Source organism: Calidris pugnax, unplaced genomic scaffold (assembly GCF_001431845.1).
Source record: "Calidris pugnax isolate Ruff unplaced genomic scaffold, ASM143184v1 scaffold132, whole genome shotgun sequence".
Lineage (NCBI taxonomy): Eukaryota > Metazoa > Chordata > Aves > Charadriiformes > Scolopacidae > Calidris > Calidris pugnax.
This window is the reverse complement of record NW_015090910.1, coordinates 1,493,946-1,512,618: the sequence shown is the minus strand read 5'-3', so window position 1 is coordinate 1,512,618 and position 18,673 is coordinate 1,493,946. Positions and strand designations below refer to the sequence as shown.

Genomic DNA, 18,673 nt, shown 5'->3' with positions numbered 1-18,673 from the left:
GGGGGGGAATTCAAACTATTTCATTAAATAATTTATAAGCACGTCTAAGACTTCTTTGCTGCCAGCAGAACCGTTTCCCTAAAATAAAGGCCTTTCATCTCTCTGAAGTAGGAGAAGTGTCCGCAGAGGCCACTGGGGGGAAGCAAACGGCTGGTGCAGACCTTCTCTCTCTGGAGGCTGGAGAGCCCTCGCTTCGCAGACACCACAGGAAATTTGGACACTTGAACACCTACAATTTAAGAATTAATCCAGGGCCTAAATTTGGGAAGAGGATCTGTTCTGCAGTGGGTAAACTGGGCACAGGCTCTGTGGCTTGGTGGGGAACAGCCACTCGCCCTCAGTCCAGCAAACACAGGTTGATGTGAAAGATTTCCTTCAGAAAGCTTCCAAGTGACCCGCAGGGGAGGGCTTTTGCCCAGGAAAAACTCAGTCTGACTCCCAGGGAGATCTGTTTTTCTCTGTTTTTGTTTCTCCTTGGCTGCTGAAGAAAAAACGTGGTTGGACTCAATGATCTCAAAGGTCCCTTCCAACCACGAAGATTCGGTGATTCTGTGATCTGAAGAGCCCCAGCACTTGTATGTGCTGATGTTTCTCTGATTTTCTTGCGTGTGCTGATTTGACATTTGATACAAATATCAAATACTGTGCTAATCCAGCCGGAGCTACAAAAGCCCAGCATAAATCTGGGCAATGTGGAGAAGGAGAGCGCAGGACAACTCCTTTCCAGCCAGTGGAACCAGCTGCTGTCCGATTTTGAACTTTTAAAAATAAAATCTAAATAAATAAAACCTTACGAGACTAAACCCCCTTAATGTTTAGAATGGGCAAGGCAAATAAAATGCATTAACTGCCAAAGAGATTATTTCAGGGCACAAATCTATATAACTTCAAACATTAAATAGGAAGTTTTCAACTTAAATGTTACTGTTGAGCAGAGGAGGTGAAGCCTCCTCCCCAGACAGGAGGAGGTGGAACAGTCAGGACAGGAACCTCCAATGTATTTCTTGTTTTCTACATTAGAGGTGGTTCCACAAAACAGGAAATTTTGTCTCCTCTTTGGTCCAATTATGTTTCACAATGAGGCAAAAGAAACAATCACCGCCTGTAGAGATTTTCTCTAGAAATCAAAGAATTTGAGATTTTTTTAAATAGACTGAAACATCATATATTACAAGCTATAATTATCCTAACACAGGTCTTTCAATCCTCGTCAGACAGTAAGAGATCTTTACCGGAAAAGTGTATCTTCCACTGGTTTTCAATTACTTAAAAGCTGCTGCTCTCGCTGGCCCCGGGGAGCCTCTGCATTGCCTTGCTATGAAAGCACTTCCTGATTACTTCCTTTAAAATGACAATGCTTGTAGAAATTAATCACATCTTTAGCCTATATGAATAGATTTTCTCCTGAGTGTCCCCAAAATAGAGGCTGGTTGTGATGTGGCCACTGCGCTTCCTTTACTTTCTTGTTTTAGATTCCCACCCGAATCGGGCGATGGAAGGAATTGACAGGGAACATCAGTGCAGTGAGGCTCTCCAAGCGCCCCGTGCACTCCTGAGTTTTACCCTCCGTATTTCTATGAGATAAATTTTGGTGCCTGCCAGGGGTGGGGTCATTATTCCACCTGCATAAACCAGCATCAGCCAGGGATGAATTAGCGGGTGTCACCACGCGCCTCTGACGGCCGGTGTGACCCATCTCCTGCTCCTCAGAGCTGCAGTTCGACAAGATTTTACCAATCTAAATGATTTCAAATACACCACAATTGCAGTTACGCTTTAAACAAACTTTTATTTTGTAAAGCTTAAAAACTTAATGTATTTGTGAAACCGGAGATGTTCCTGTATTTGTTTAGGAATCATAAATCCTTACACGTACACTCCTGCTGAATCGGCTTTATATTAAAATCTAGACGAGGAAAAATATTTTCTACTTTGGTTGAGACCTTTTAAACTGAGACTCAATTCAGAATAAGATTTCGCTTGTATCTTATTCATACTTAAAAGCTGAGGTTTCTTTGAGGCACATCACTGTCGCTTTCAAACAGCCGGCGGTGTCGTTCCAGAGGAGCTCAGGGTAGTTCTTAACGTGGGTGGGTTTGATTCCCGAGTGACGCTGTGGAAGTGGGAGCTGTGGGTGATTCCAGCCTTCCCTCTGCCCCCCGGTGCGCTGCAGTGTGGCACGGACTAGGCTTTATTCATCTCGGATGTGTTGCTCTCCCAGAGCTGGAATTCTCAGCTCTCTCTAACGCAGGATCCGCAGACACATTGTCTGCCCGAAGAGAAAACCACACACTCCTTAAAACCCCCCGGTGCCAGCTGAAGTGGAAGCTCTACCAACAAAATGACTCTTTAGCAAGGATGAGCAGAATTTCTTTTGGTTGCTCGGTGCGGCTGCGTCAGCAAACTCTTTCCAGCCCAGATCAACTCCACGGCAGTTCCACCAGGTCCCAGAACATCCTGCTTCTCTGCAGCATCAGCATCCGCCACAGAGCTCCTGTCTAGAGGGAGAAGCAGCTCCAGTGGCTCCCGTGAAGATCCAATGGACTCTGTAGCAGCACAATATTTCAGCTTTGAAGAACTGAGTTACTCATCTCTGCAGGAGGCTGAGCTCATGCACAATCCCCGGGGTCTCACGGTGTGTCTCCTGCAAGAGACTCCTCCTGCCCTTCCGAAAAGCAGCTTCTCCCGGTAGCTTCTGCAACTAAAAGAAATCTACAGTATTTTAAATATGTGCCAATGACTGAGATTAAAAATAATTCATGGTGAAATGCGTAGGATAAAAAAGGCCCTGCCTGGGTTGTAACCGGCTTTATGTAGAAATTCTTTCTAAAAATCAGTTTCAGTACAGCTGCCTCAGAACTCTCCGGGTGCTACTTGAAAAGCCACGGCCCCCGGTGTGAAATGTGCCCTTGGGCGCAGGGCAGGGCACGTTGGCATCTCCTTTGCACAGTCCCACTGCTCCAGGACCAACTCTTCTCATCCTGCCAGCTCCAGGAAAGCACAAGGTTCCTCAGGTCATTAAGGGCCGGGTGACAGATCCTGCTCCGTGTCTCAAAGCACCTGAACCAGTCTCACTGTGTCCGTCCCTGGGATTCCAGCTGGGAAAAGGAGCTGCCAAAGCCACCCCTTCTGTCCCTGTGGGCACGCACAGACACTGTCACTGACAGACACTGGACGGGCACTGTCAGCCTGCAGAAACCAGCCTTAACATTCAAACGCTTCATTACATTTGCATAGTTGTGAAAATCTATTAGTTTCCATGTAATGAAAATCGGCTTTTTTTTTGGTACAGGCAGAAGTAAAAACATACATTATATAGAAAAAAAAAAATAAAAATCACAGCTTTAAAAACTGGCTTAGGTTGTTTAAAATGAGTAAATCTGGTTGTATTTCAAGGCATTGGACTTTAATACTTAATTTGATGCCAACCCATCACACAGTGCAAGAACTATTCTGCGACAGTACAGATTCCATACAGCAGTCTGCAGAGAGTCGAGTCTCACAGCATCTCACGGTGGCAAAAATAAAATGTGCTGAACATTCTTTCCATTTAAACACAAAACATTGCCAAAGTTAAAATTTTTCTTTCTTTACATACTCTCTGTTACAAAAATATCAACTTGCGAGTCTGACAGTGTATTCTACAAACAAACGCGCCACGGACAACAGGAATCGCAACTTTGGGACAGTTACTTTACAAAGTGTATTATAAAAATAAATTATATGGCAAACATCAAACAAAACCAAGCACGTGCCTCAGGCTTTGCAAATAAAAGTGAAATTCAGCCGGCAGAAAGACTGCTCTCTCTGACTATGGACTTTAAAAATATCAGCAAGGCCCTTCATAAAGCTCTACCGAGAGAAAAAAAAATATATATAAAATCTAATGGAAGCACCAAATACTTCCATGAATAATCAGTAGCACGAGTGACCCTGGTGTCAGTGGCAGAGCTTCTACCGCGCCCCGTCCATGGGGCAGGGAGGGAGGTGCCCACGGAGACGTGCGGTGGGGACGGCGACTCATCGGGAGTTCATGCGTAACTGGTGAATGATGACACTCTCTAGAAGGAAAGAGCAGAACGTTGGGGTTTATGAGACCACAAATACAAGGTACTTCAAAGAAGAACAGTCGCAATGGGAGTGCACAGCGTTTCTTATAGAATCACAGAATGGTTTGGGTTGGAAGGGACCTTAAAGCCCATCCAGTGCCACCCCCTGCCCTGGGCAGGGACACCTCCCACCACACCAGGTTGCTCCAAGCCCCATCCAGCCTGGCCTTGAACCCCTCCAGGGATGGGGCAGCCACAGCTTCTCTGGGCAACCTGGGCCAGGCTCTCACCACAGAATTTCTCCCCCAGATCTCATCTCAATCTCCCCTCTTTCAGCGTCAAACCCTTCCCCCTCATCTTATGGCTCCACTTTCCTCTAGAAACATCTCGTGGACTTCCCCTCACGTCACTGGTTGATAAGAACTGTTCTGGCTGATGCTACAAAGGGAAACTAAATTTGTACCAGGCTACAACTCAGGAACCGTTGGCTTCCACTGCAATGTCAAGCCCATCACTGGGTTATCCATAGGGAAGAAGATAAATGCAGTGGGATGGATGAAACCCCAGGAACACCAAGGCTCCAGTCCCACACCCAAATCGGGCAGAGACGACTTGGAGCTGGGTCTCTTGTGTCCCAGTCAAACCCTTCCCCCTCATCTTATGGCTCCACTTTCCTCTAGAAACATCTCGTGGACTTCCCCTCACGTCACTGGTTGATAAGAACTGTTCTGGCTGATGCTACAAAGGGAAACTAAATTTGCACCAGGCTACAACTCAGGAACCATTGGCTTCCACTGCAATGTCAAGCCCATCACTGGGTTATCCATAGGGAAGAAGATAAATGCAGTGGGATGGATGAAACCCCAGGAACACCAAGGCTCCAGTCCCACACCCAAATTGGGCAGAGAAGACTTGGAGTGGGGTCTCTTGTGTCCTGTCTCAGCAAATCCATCATAAAACTGCGGGCAATTCTGAAACGGGGGTGAGGAAGAGGTTATAGGGTCAATTCTCATTTTTAATTGAAATTTGGTTTATGAAGCTACACTGGCTTTATTCAGCAAATCTGCTGGGATTTTGCCACTGACATTAATAGGCACAAATTTCAGGCACGGGATGAAAAGCGAAGAGTCATTGTTGCCTTTGAGCAGCCCCATGTGTACTGTGGGAGATCCCTGTTCCTGAGACATCCGGCTTTATTCAGCAAATCTGCTGGGATTTTGGCACTGACATTAAAAGGCACAAATTTCAGGCACAGGATGAAAAGCAAAGAGTCATTCTGGTCTTTGAGCTGCCCCGTGTGTAGCGTGGGAGATCCCTGCTCCCGAGACATCCCTGGGCTCTGCTGAGACACTAATGACCTGGTCTCTTCTTTTATCTCTATCCACTGTTCCTAAAGGCGACCTTTATAATACAAGAATTTAGCTCACCGTAATGTTTTTCTCTGAAAAAGTGTATTTTATGCATTTCAAATAAAACAACTGTACCAATGCTAACTGGAAACACGCAGTAACACCTGCTCAGAAACACTCCTTTTCTTAACTGATTTTTTTTTCTTTTAAAGATTCCTTCCTCTCTTAACAGTCTGAAGATTTTTCAAAATTGCCCCAGGAAATGACACTAATAATTTATTTACTCCCTTTTATGTTTTTATGGACTTCTGCCACCTTCTGCTTCCTAACTAATATTTGCGAGATGTTTGATTAAGCTACAGTCTAAGAGGAAAGAAAATCAAAAGCTTTTCCATGTACTCTTAGTGCCAGAACTTTGCCACTAGATGGCACGTCCCAGTTTTTGAGCCATGAGCGTGAAAGAACCACAAACTCCAGTAAAAATGTACCTTAAACCCGTGCTGGGCTCTGCCTTCAGCCTCCTGAGGAATCTGATGTAAGAAGCTGCATTTACTTGCTATCGGATTGTAACCTCAGGTGAAACCTCCCATCACCTCGATGGGAGTCACGTGTACTCTGTATAAAACAGATTTTTCTTAATATTCACTAACCACGTTCCATTTTAATACGGGGTTTAGATACAAAGTTCTGAAACTAAATGAGTAGCAGAAAAGTATCCTGCTCCTTGTAAGGGCCCTATTGTGTGATCCAGGCTCTGAATGAGGTTTCCTCCTGCAGAGCAGATCCAGCAATTATGCAGAAAAGAGTAGGAGAAATAATTTAAAAATTAAATAATTTCCACTTCTAGTATTCATTTCTCACATGCGTGAGAATTGTCTATGTTTGCTCTTAGTTCTTCTAACTTTTTTATTTAAAATGTTTATATGTATAAAAATAAATACATATATTTTTACACACACACTCTAGTCACTAAAAGGTGTCTGAGCAGTAATTAAAATTATAGCAGGGCAGATTTTGCCAGAGTTTTGCAGGAATATGATTGTACCTGCAGGACATGATTACATACACGTGTCTAGGGTTATTGGATGTGAATGTTTCGAGGAGCTATGAATTCAATTAAACAAAAGGATTTATTTTAACTCCAGGAGAAGACAACGCTGTGACTGTAAAACTGCTAATTCTGCTGTGGGTCCCGGGGCTGTAACTCCCAGCTTCTCCTGGAAACACAACATCGACAGCCCGTGGAAAACACCAACTCGCATCACGCAGCACATCAAACACAGCAAGTTTAATTTCTTCTTACAATATATACAAACACATGACAGCAGAAAATACAAAAACGTATGTACCCCAGACAACGCACAGAAAAGACTTTGTCCGTTGGTATTTCTGGTTATAAAATCCTGTGGAAGAGAGTTTTTAAAGCCAAGAGCCGTTCGTACCTGAGGGATTGAGCTCCGACTCCGGGAGCTGAGAGCGGTTACCCCTGAGTGCAGCCTCCAGAGAGCAGCACGAGGGGAGGGAGACTCGGGGGGAATTGACCATCCGTGAGGAGAAATGCTGCGTCGGGTTCCCCTGAGAGAGCGGGGGCACGATGAAGGGAAAAGAGGGAGACTCACCCCCAGGGTGGGGGAGAAAAACCTGCCCTTAAAGGAAAACAAGTTGGGAAGAGGAGCTCACAGAAACTCCTGCGGGTTTCAAACCCACTCAGTGAAATGGGCCACTGGTGTGTGATGGTATGTGATGATTTAATGATGATTTAATTGCTCTGCAAACTGTCCTGATGGTGGCAGCTGGTGCCGAGCCCCTGGGAGCCAGCGGGATGGGGCCAGTGTCTCCGTGAACACACACTCCTCAGCAGTCACTGGGAATTCAAGGAGATACCGGGCACGATTCAGAACGTGTAGCATATTTCAGGCAGGAAGATATTACTTGGCATCTGCAGATTCAGCAGAGTCACAAGGTGTTATCTGGGTTTTTTGAGAAATCACACTCATGGTTGTCACAAAAGGAATAAAAGGTGGGCAAAATAAATCAAAATCTCTGGTTTTCTTCTGTTATTTCCTTAGCATGTTCACCAGTCTGAGAGAAATCCCCCAGGCATCAGGGCTGCAGTTCTGTGCTCCCACATTGTCAGTCTTGCTCTGCCAGGGACTACAAATGCAGCAGTAATTCAGATGATGGGATCTCATCTAGAGAACACGGTGGAAAACTTATTAGGAACTAGATTTGAAATCACAGAGATCATCTGGAAAACCAAGGGTGGAACTTCTCAGTCCCTATGGGCTGCTCATGAATGGGTTGGCCCTTTCCCTGCTCTTCCACCCCTCCACCTCACTGCTGTCCCACTGCTGGCCTTGAGTTGTCACCACAGCTTCTGTGGCCACGCCACCAGAGCAGGACATCTCTCCAGCTGATGTTGACTCCTAAAAATACAGAGATTGGTTCTCTGCCAGCTCAGTTCCCAGTGAAGCACAGGAACTATCATTCTTTCTCCAAGTTGAGTGCATTTTCCTACCAAAACTCTTCAAAAAAAAAAAAAAAAAAAATCAAAACAGGGGAAAAATAAAGAGAAAGCACAAGGATGAGTCATTCTAGATGATCATCAGGGCAGAGGAAGGCTTGGCTTCTGCACTGCAATCCAGTGACGTAGAAGACATAAGAAGCCCCATAAATAAAGACCCTGACATTTTCCTATGGATTGGGGTCTCAGAGTTTGGTTCTTTGGTGCCTAGAAAAATCTGAGGTCTGAAACAAAGCTCGTCCTTGTGGTATTTCTGACCTCATTCTCCTGAGTTCATTCTTTGATGCTGTGTGAAGGTGAGCTCATGCTACATTCCTCCGCGCAGCGGGGCACCGCTAAGGTCTCGCTCCTCTTCTCTGTCCCCCTTTTCATTAAACTGGAAGAACTTCTTATTCTGGAGACAGCTATTGCTTTGTCAGATCTGGCTGGAGTTGGTTGACGTGTTCACTGTTATTCATCACTGAAGGACAGAGAAACAAAGCTCGTCCTTGTGGTATTTCTGACCTCATTCTCCTGAGTTCATTCTTTGATGCTGTGTGAAGGTGAGCTCATGCTACATTCCTCCGCGCAGCGGGGCACCGCTAAGGTCTCGCTCCTCTTCTCTGTCCCCCTTTTCATTAAACTGGAAGAACTTCTTATTCTGGAGACAGCTATTGCTTTGTCAGATCTGGCTGGAGTTGGTTGACGTGTTCACTGTTATTCATCACTGAAGGACAGAAGGAGGGATGGCTGAGCACAGACACTTCATCTTATGAGCCTTCTTTTCACAAAGGGCCAGGCTCACAGGCGGCCTCTGGAACGTGGACCAGAATCTGGGGGGGCTCCCTCTGCCTGGTTCAATATCCTGACCACTCAACCATGCTCTTGTTTCTGCTCAGAGAACATCGGAGCCCTCCATGCGGAACAGCCCAGCCTTTTGGGAGGGAATGAGAGTGCCACCTCCTTGCCCCACAGCCATCGGTCAGTGCCACTGGTGGACCTGGTGTAGGCTGGTGTCTCCTCAGGTGCTGAGAGAAAGGGGGACCTGTCTCCTGCCTTTGAAAAACGATTTCAATCAAAAGCTATTCAAAATAAGCAGCACCACCCCTCCGTTTGTGTGGGATCTGCTCTACCAGGAGGTGTTCCTGATTCCACCGTCACTTTGAAGCAGCCATCAGTTTCCTCTTCTTGCCCAGGTTCTTTTTCTGGCCTGAGAGCCTGGAACTAAACGATGTAAAAGCTTTTTGCCAGATTCCTTTTAGTTCGGATCAGTTCCCCGGTTAAGTTCAAACATTTGTGCCAGCTCAAGGGACGACCACATGGAAGTGAGTACTTTCCTGGCTGGAGGTGACAAAGGCAGGACAACAGCTCATTACTCCAGTGTGGGGTTATGTCCTGACTTTAATCGACCATGAAGTTGTGGCTTGACTGAAAGCCCTTAGAGGAAATACAAGAATAGCCAGACCATGGATCTCCATTAGGCTCAGAGGCTGCAGTCACAACTGGAAGACTGACTAGAGAAGTGCAGAGGAAGAACTTCAGGAAGATTTTCAAGATGCCCCTGGGGCTTAGGCACCATCTTTAGACTCAAGTTGTCTAAATTCTGGAGGTGACCTACTGAATGGAGGATCTTACTGTAGTCACTAAACATAACTGTCTTCAGATTCAGAGGAAATTCCTTTATAATAACGACAGTTACGCTTCAACTTTTAAGAATTCTGAACTATAAGCTTTCTTTTTTTTAATCTTACTCTTCTCCTACCTTTAAGAAACAAGAATCTCAGGTCAATTAAAACAAAAGTTAACAATTGTGAGTACAACTAAATACTTATTTGTAGCCAACGGTTAAATCAGTTGCCTGATTCCAACTCTTCGGGCTTCTGCTGTGGAGCAGAAGTTCCTTTTTGTTGTGCTGCCCCTGGGAAAAATAACAGGAACCTCGGTCTGACCTGTCCGGAATTTCTCGAGGTTGTCTCATGAAATCCTACTGACCCTCCAGCAGAAATCCCCAGCTTCTGCTAATTTGTGTATCCCGAATTTCAGGTGCCGTAACCTTGGCTTGTTTCGTCAGGTGAATGAGTTCCTTGGATCTCAAGCAAAACAAACACATATTTCAGCCTCAGGAACACCCAGAATATTGCCTTGGGTGCAGCAAGAGGGAACTGAGGAACCACGTTTCTTTGAAAGAGGGATGTTACAAGGAAGGCTTGAGGCAGCTGTAGTTCATCACCGCATCCAGCCACATTAGCTTGGGGCTCATGTTTGCAATATTATTTAAATGACTGTTTTGACCTGAGGACTTGCTTCAGTGCCAGTGTTTAGAGTGAACATCCAGCAAAAAGCCCTTAATAATGTGTTTTCTTCAAACATCAGCTAAAAAGTCTGTGTTACAACGGGAACAGTTAGATCTCGGCAACAATTTATTGACAAATGGAGGCTTTTAAGGGGTAACAATTAGTTGAGAGGATCCGATGAGTTTCTGGCACAGTAACTCACATTGCTTGCTAATTCCAGTGTCCAAGTTTAGCTGAAATACTAGGAATTGAGTGTTATGAAAAATGTCACTAATATGAATCTGATTTTCAGATTTCGTAGGGAATGAAAATGAAACAGGTGATGCAGATGCTAAACGTGTTGAAATTAGAACCCACTTCTTTTCTGATACGGTGGCAGCTTTTACACCACAGAAATGCCCTTCATGTGAATAGTAAAATCCCAGCTTTATACTGGGATAACGGCCATATCTGGATCTCAAACTGGAGAGCAATGCGGAGCGCAGACTGAAGACTAAACATTGCTTGGACTGGATATAATTTTGCTGACCTTCCCTGGCAGATTCTTCCATCAAATCTTTTCTCCCAGACAGAAATCCATTTAATATTTCACCCACCGGTGCACTTTCTTTTCTTATTTCTTATTTATTGGTAGTTCTTCCTGCCTTGCCTTCTGGAAGCTATTCCTACCCACCGGCTCCTTTCCAGCTTGCTGTGCTGGTTGAGTTACACGAGCTTTAAAACCATCATTTATCAGGCTGTTTGGCTCCATTTCTTTTGGCTGCGAGTTTCTTGTGTGGGAATTGATCACTTAATGGAAATGCCCTTTAATAACTTTCCCGTTATTAAATAAACAGTGATAACAACCATCGGCATCCACACCATTTCCATGCTGGAACAATTCCTTACAACATGCTTCCAAATGCAAACATAGAGATGAGGAAATCACACAGAGGGATGGAAAAACAACGAATCACCACGGAATTGTGACACGGTCTGGACTGAAGACACAATATTTCAAACAGCTGAGAACTGAGAGGAACTTCCATTCCAAACCCTGTCCCTCTGGCTGTCTGTACCCGAGCTGTGCCTTCAGACAGCAGCCCGTGCCCCTGGCAGCCTGTGCTGGCCTCCCCTCCCAGACACAAGGCCACTCAGCAACCAAGATTTAAACAGCCCAAGTCTATAAAACCAGGAAAACCAAAAACCTGCTGCAGTCGACGGCGTGACCTGCCTCGTAGCCTTTAGCAGTCTTGGGAGCAGGCACAAATGGACCGTATTGATTTCAGCCAGATCAATGTTTCTTTCTCAAGGGTGGTTTTTTTTGAGGACTAACCACCTCCCGTATTGATTTCAGCCAGATCAATGTTTCTCAAGGGTGGGTTTTTTTGAGGACTAACCACCTTCTGGCTCCTGTCCCTGCAGTAACTCAGCGTGTGTGAGTCAGGGACCTGGCTGTAACCGCCCACAAGCTTTAACCCCCGTTATAAGAAATAAGCTGCTGCTTTCCCACTGCTGTGGCTGAACATCATGGAACCTCCTCACTCCCTTGAATTTTGTGACTGCCTGGAGAAAGCAGCTCAGCACCCAGAAACACTGCTTTGGGTGGGAGGCTCGGAGAGAAGCCTGGTCCCACGGCACCCATCCTTTCTCTCCTCCCCTCCCTCCAGCCCCTACGGTACCAGCTTTCATTAAAAATAGGACCCCAAGTGTGCTCTCTCCTGGTGCTGCTTCCCTGGGCAAGAAAAGTGATCACAGGCAGGATGGAAAGTGCCCCATGCAGTGGCAAAGGTGGAAAGTGACCCGTTAAGGTGGAAGACAACATAGTAGAAATGACCAAACTTCCTTCAAGCTGCTAAAAGGTGACCGAGTCTCTCATTAAGAAATCCTGGGCTGGATTAATAACCTAGTGCAGTCACCCTATTCTCCCTTCCTCGGCTGAAAACCTTCCTGGCACCTCGGTCTGACCTGTCCGGAATTTCTCGAGGTTGTCTCATGAAATCCTGCTGACTCTCCAGCAGAAATCCCCAGCTTCTGCTAATTTGTGTATCCCGAATTTCAGGTGCCGTAACCTTGGCTTGTTTCGTCAGGTGAATGAGTTCCTTGGATCTCAAGCAAAACAAACACATATTTCAGCCTCAGGAACACCCAGAATATTGCCTTGGGTGCAGCAAGAGGGAACTGAGGAACCACGTTTCTTTGAAAGAGGGATGTTACAAGGAAGGCTTGAGGCAGCTGTAGTTCATCACCGCATCCAGCCACATTAGCTTGGGGCTCATGTTTGCAATATTATTTAAATGACTGTTTTGACCTGAGGACTTGCTTCAGTGCCAGTGTTTAGAGTGAACATCCAGCAAAAAGCCCTTAATAATGTGTTTTCTTCAAACATCAGCTAAAAAGTCTGTGTTACAACGGGAACAGTTAGATCTCGGCAACAATTTATTGACAAATGGAGGCTTTTAAGGGGTAACAATTAGTTGAGAGGATCCGATGAGTTTCTGGCACAGTAACTCACATTGCTTGCTAATTCCAGTGTCCAAGTTTAGCTGAAATACTAGGAATTGAGTGTTATGAAAAATGTCACTAATATGAATCTGATTTTCAGATTTCGTAGGGAATGAAAATGAAACAGGTGATGCAGATGCTAAACGTGTTGAAATTAGAACCCACTTCTTTTCTGATACGGTGGCAGCTTTTACACCACAGAAATGCCCTTCATGTGAATAGTAAAATCCCAGCTTTATACTGGGATAACGGCCATATCTGGATCTCAAACTGGAGAGCAATGCGGAGCGCAGACTGAAGACTAAACATTGCTTGGACTGGATATAATTTTGCTGACCTTCCCTGGCAGATTCTTCCATCAAATCTTTTCTCCCAGACAGAAATCCATTTAATATTTCACCCACCGGTGCACTTTCTTTTCTTATTTCTTATTTATTGGTAGTTCTTCCTGCCTCGCCTTCTGGAAGCTATTCCTACCCACCGGCTCCTTTCCAGCTTGCTGTGCTGGTTGAGTTACACGAGCTTTAAAACCATCATTTATCAGGCTGTTTGGCTCCATTTCTTTTGGCTGCGAGTTTCTTGTGTGGGAATTGATCACTTAATGGAAATGCCCTTTAATAACTTTCCCGTTATTAAATAAACAGTGATAACAACCATCGGCATCCACACCATTTCCATGCTGGAACAATTCCTTACAACATGCTTCCAAATGCAAACATAGAGATGAGGAAATCACACAGAGGGATGGAAAAACAACGAATCACCACGGAATTGTGACACGGTCTGGACTGAAGACACAATATTTCAAACAGCTGAGAACTGAGAGGAACTTCCATTCCAAACCCTGTCCCTCTGGCTGTCTGTACCCGAGCTGTGCCTTCAGACAGCAGCCCGTGCCCCTGGCAGCCTGTGCTGGCCTCCCCTCCCAGACACAAGGCCACTCAGCAACCAAGATTTAAACAGCCCAAGTCTATAAAACCAGGAAAACCAAAAACCTGCTGCAGTCGACGGCGTGACCTGCCTCGTAGCCTTTAGCAGTCTTGGGAGCAGGCACAAATGGACCGTATTGATTTCAGCCAGATCAATGTTTCTTTCTCAAGGGTGGTTTTTTTTGAGGACTAACCACCTCCTGGCTCCTGTCCCTGCAGTAACTCAGCGTGTGTGAGTCAAGGACCTGGCTGTAACCGCCCACAAGCTTTAACCCCCGTTATAAGAAATAAGCTGCTGCTTTCCCACTGCTGTGGCTGAACATCATGGAACCTCCTCACTCCCTTGAATTTTGTGACTGCCTGGAGAAAGCTGCTTTGGAGAAAAACTGCTTTGGGTGGGAGGCTCGGAGAGAAGCCTGGTCCCACGGCACCCATCCTTTCTCTCCTCCCCTCCCTCCAGCCCCTACGGTACCAGCTTTCATTAAAAATAGGACCCCAAGTGTGCTCTCTCCTGGTGCTGCTTCCCTGGGCAAGAAAAGTGATCACAGGCAGGATGGAAAGTGCCCCATGCAGTGGCAAAGGTGGAAAGTGACCCGTTAAGGTGGAAGACAACATAGTAGAAATGACCAAACTTCCTTCAAGCTGCTAAAAGGTGACCGAGTCTCTCATTAAGAAATCCTGGGCTGGATTAATAACCTAGTGCAGTCACCCTATTCTCCCTTCCTCGGCTGAAAACCTTCCTGGCTCACAACTGCCTTTTGAGGGCTTTTTTGTGGTGTGCTTTGGGGCTTTTTTGTTTGTTTTTTTAATTCAGTAAGAAAACAAGAGGTTATTGTTACTTAAGTAGTCAGTGCACACAGTTATTAGTTTGTTGTGACAGCTTCAGGACTCTGTTAGTAGAGGCAAACGTGAGCAGCTACAACAGGCAGGGGGGGGCTGACTTGACGGTAGCAGCAAAACCTGCAGAACGTACCCCCTGAGCCACGGCCATCAGCCCTGGCCCCCGCCCAGGGAGGCAGAGCCGCTGGCTGAAGATTTCTTCAGTTCTATTTTCATAGACTGAGTCTCGGCACGAGGCTCGAATTTTGTCACATTTCCTGCTCCGGGGGCTGCCACTCCCGGCTTCCCTGCTTTCATACCTTTTGACACGGGAATGCGGGTGGGGGCAGGTCTCGGGGATGACCCATCCTGTCCTGTCTGCAAAAGAGAGAGACACACAGAAATGATGTGAAGGGAGGACTTTTTTCTTCATCTATATATGCTCATCTTAGACTTTTCTTTAGGTCTTCTTTTACCTCTCGGGCAACCATGTCCCAAATGGGGGGCAAAGTGGTGGGAGCTGCCCGGGGTGAAAAGGACCTGGGGGTGTTGGTTGACACCTGGCTGAATATGAGCCAGCAGAATGGCCAGGTGGCCACCAGGATCCTGAACAGTGTGACCAGCAGGACTGGGACAGTGATTGTCCCCCTGGACTGGGCACTGGTGAGGCCCCACCTCGAGGGCTGTGCCCAGTTTTGGGCCCCTCACCACATGAGAGACATTGAGGGGCTGGAGCACCTCTCACAAGATCCTGGGATCCCACCTAGACCCGTCTGCTAAATGATTAAATTCTGCAACTTACACCTAAACTTTCACCAAAAGAGTGATAGGGCATTGGAACAGGCTGCCCAGGGAGGTGGTTGAGTCCCCATCCCTGGCTGTGTTTAAGGGACGTTTAGATGCAGTGCTGAGGGACATGGTGTAGGGGAGGACTTTGTAGAGTAGGGGAGATGGTTGGACTCCATGATCCCAAGGGTCTCTTCCAACCTCAATGATTCTATGATTCTATGTAAGCACAATAAAACTAAACTGCTGAAACAGATTGGATTAGGGGATCGCGTCGACTGCAACACGTATTTGCACATTTACTTAAAAATGCTCTTAAAAATGCTCCATGAAGGAGCATCTCTCTCTCTGGAAGGATTTCCAGCCGGTAGCATCTGAGCCTTCTGTCTGCATCCTTGAGTATTCAAAGGAAAATCATTCCTTAAGCTTCTAAGAACGGTTCAAAACCCCGTGCGTACACCAAAAAGAAAAAAAAAAAAAAAATCCCAACTGGAGAAGTTGAATGCCGTCTGCCTGGCAGGAAGGAAGCCATTTGCAATAACTAAAAGCAACATTTACAATAGCAGTCTGGAGGCTAATATGGAACTCACATGTCGATGTCAAAACAAGTTAGGCCCATACAATTCTGTAGGGCAAAACATGCAAATGCATTCCATCAGCCTTGGAAAATATGTCAACATCCCAGGGAACCCGAATGACAAACATCTTGTACTCCCTGAAAGAGCTCCACAGTGTGTAAACATGAGGCAATCAAATGAAGTAGCTGGAATCTCAGGCATTTCTGCAGCTTTATTCACATGTAAATTATTAACTAAGGATTTGGGCGCTTTCAAGTTACTCATTTCAAGCCTAAATCACTGAAAAGCACTTTGAAAAAGAACTCTAACTCGCTTCAAATATCTGAGTTGCCTTCCTTAGGGCATACTAACATGTTGATGGTATGGAAGCCAACGCCTGCTTCACAGGCAGCTGCAGAAGCATCTTGTGTTTGCCGAGTGAAATGGCACAAAGGTGGCTCTTAGCAAGACTCCTTTGGGAGAGGACACCCTCGGGTACCAGTCTGTGACAGTGAACCCACACAATTTGGGTCGGGTACCAGTCTGTGACAGTGAACCCACAAAACTCTCTCTTTCTTGGCCATTTCTTCCAAGAACCAAGCCCTGAGCGATTCCCTCCCTGTAGGATGCTGAATTCTGGTTGATGCCACCAGACACCGATCCTCCCACAGCCCCACGGGACACAGGGTGACGCTGGCTGGCTCTGAGCTGGAACCAGTACGTGGTGCTGGAAGGGCACAGGGGCTGCAGGCAGGTCAGTAAATACTTTATGGAGAGGGAGATAAAGCCTTGCAGCCCCTAAGCCGGTTACGTCCATAATCAGCACTTGCTGCCGACCCCGGCAGGTGCGTTAAGCCCTGAGGTTGCAGTAAGGTCAGACAGTCCCATTAAAGGGAGAAAAGTCATTCAAATGTACAGAACATTTAGTGTGTTTTAGTGGTTTATAACAGATCCTGCTTCATGCATTTTACTGACACATGAAAAGAGCGCTTTCACCCACACGTTTAGTTTTGGAGTATTTTCATAACAAAGGTGTTTTTTCAGCACTTGTTCTCGATCAGATCAGGGACCAGCTTGCCCTGGGCAGAAATAGGTCCCTTCAGTGGCTGACACAGGTCAGTTTGCAATTCCCTGGGCCACCAGTGCCACCCCTGCCCTGGGCAGGGACACCTCCCACCAGACCAGGTTGCTCCAAGCCCCATCCAGCCTGGCCTTGAACCCCTCCAGGGATGGGGCAGCCACAGCTTCTCTGGGCAACCTGGGCCAGGCTCTCACCTCCCTCACAGCAAAGAATTTCCTCCTAAAACCTAATCTAAATCTCCCCTCAGTATCTCAATAGCTTCCACTGCAGAAAGGTACGGGTGGGTGTTAGTTTCAGACTCGTTTTGGTGCACTCCCTCTGGTCTCATAGTCTTGAATTTTTGGTTGTGCCGTGGTCCATCTGTAATAAAACCATTATCTGCTAGGTCTGCTAGGGTAGTCCAAGTATTTTCCTGGGAGTAATTACCCAAATCCACAGGCTGTCATATAAAAGGCAGTGACCAAGTTCTCTTTCAGGTCCCTGTGCTTCTCTTTGGATCAGGGTCTCATTTTATGGAGATCAGAACTGCTGCAGACTCCAAGAGAACTTGGCTCGGGGGACTATCAATCTCCAGCTACTCATCTGTGTGTGTCGGTGTAAATCAACACAACTGTAACACACCTTAATCCGCGGGATTAAAAAATCATGCTGGTCCATCATGAACCCACAGTCTCTGGTTTTGGACTCACAAATGCAGAGACACCACAGCCCAGGCTGAACCTTTACAACTACCGGGTGTGCGTCTTAAAATCAACTTCACCTGCAGAACTGAGGGCAATTCTATAAATTCAAATGGGAAGAAGAGTTAAATGTTTTCAAATATGAAAACTGCAAATTTGTCATAGCAACAGATGAGAGCCAGGAATTTCAGAATTATTTTCCCCTTTGCAGCTTGGCACTGCATCAGTGTATTGTACAAAGCATCTCGGATGAGGGTTAAGGAAAAAACTAAACCCAGTGACCTGAGGAAGCTGCTGTGGATCAGTTTGTCTTCTTCCATTTTATGAACTTAAACCCTCAAAGTTCTATCAATGTTGGTTAAATGATCACAACTTGGTTTTTTTCTGACAATGGGTACCGAAATGTGTTTGTAAAGCTGTCATTTGCAAAACAGATGGTGAATATCCAACTTCTGGGATTTTTTCAGGAGGCCAGGGAGGAAAAGGCACATTTGGGCTTGTCGGAAGTTTCCCTGTTCATCTGCCTAAGGACCTTAAAAAACAAAGGGAGGCATAAGATAAAGTAAATCTTATGGTTGAAGTATTTTCCTTACATTCCGAACTGGGGAGGATGACGTGAAGAAAGAAGCCGCTTTTTAGCCAGATGAAAACAAACCAAAAGAGTTTTGTCTGTCACGGTTGAGTGCATCACCACAGCAGAGACAGACATCGAGTAAAGAAGAATGAGGGACTCTTAGGAAAAAATTGTTTTCCAAGCTTCTGAGAGACAAAGGAGTTTGTAAATTAATTAATTCAAGACTTTTTAAAAAATGTGCAGTTGCCTCTAATCACAGAATCACAGAATCTTCTAGGTTGGAAGGGACCTCAAAGATCATCTTGTCCAACCGTCAACCGAACTGACAAAAATAGACACCCACACAACAAACAAGGAGCATCATCACTAAACCAGACCTCCCAGCACCACATCAACCCGTCTTTTGAACACCTCCAGGGATGGGGCCTCAACCACCTCCCTGGGCAGCCCATTCCAATGGCTGAGAACCCTTTCAGTGAAAAATTTTTCCTAATATCCAGCCTGAACCTCCCCTGGTGTAACTTGAGGCCATTTCCTCTTGTCCTGTCGCCTGTGACTTGAGAGAAGA

General features: G+C 46.0%; 1 protein-coding gene across 3 annotated transcripts in view; it reads right to left on the bottom strand.

Moving 5' to 3' along the window:
- Positions 1-1,769: 1,769 nt before the first annotated feature.
- The window catches only part of FILIP1 (filamin A interacting protein 1), a 118,507-nt gene continuing 101,603 nt past the window's right edge, over positions 1,770-18,673 (bottom strand). For 2 of the 3 annotated variants that reach the window (XM_014949326.1, XM_014949328.1), the window contains 2 exons: positions 14,582-14,805; positions 1,770-4,061 (listed from right to left, as the gene is read on the bottom strand). In XM_014949326.1, the coding sequence (XP_014804812.1) occupies positions 14,599-14,805 (207 nt within the window). In that variant the 3' untranslated portion in view covers positions 1,770-4,061; positions 14,582-14,598. The remainder of the gene's footprint in view (positions 4,062-14,581; positions 14,806-18,673) is intronic. The other variant, XM_014949327.1, reaches the window with a different exon arrangement.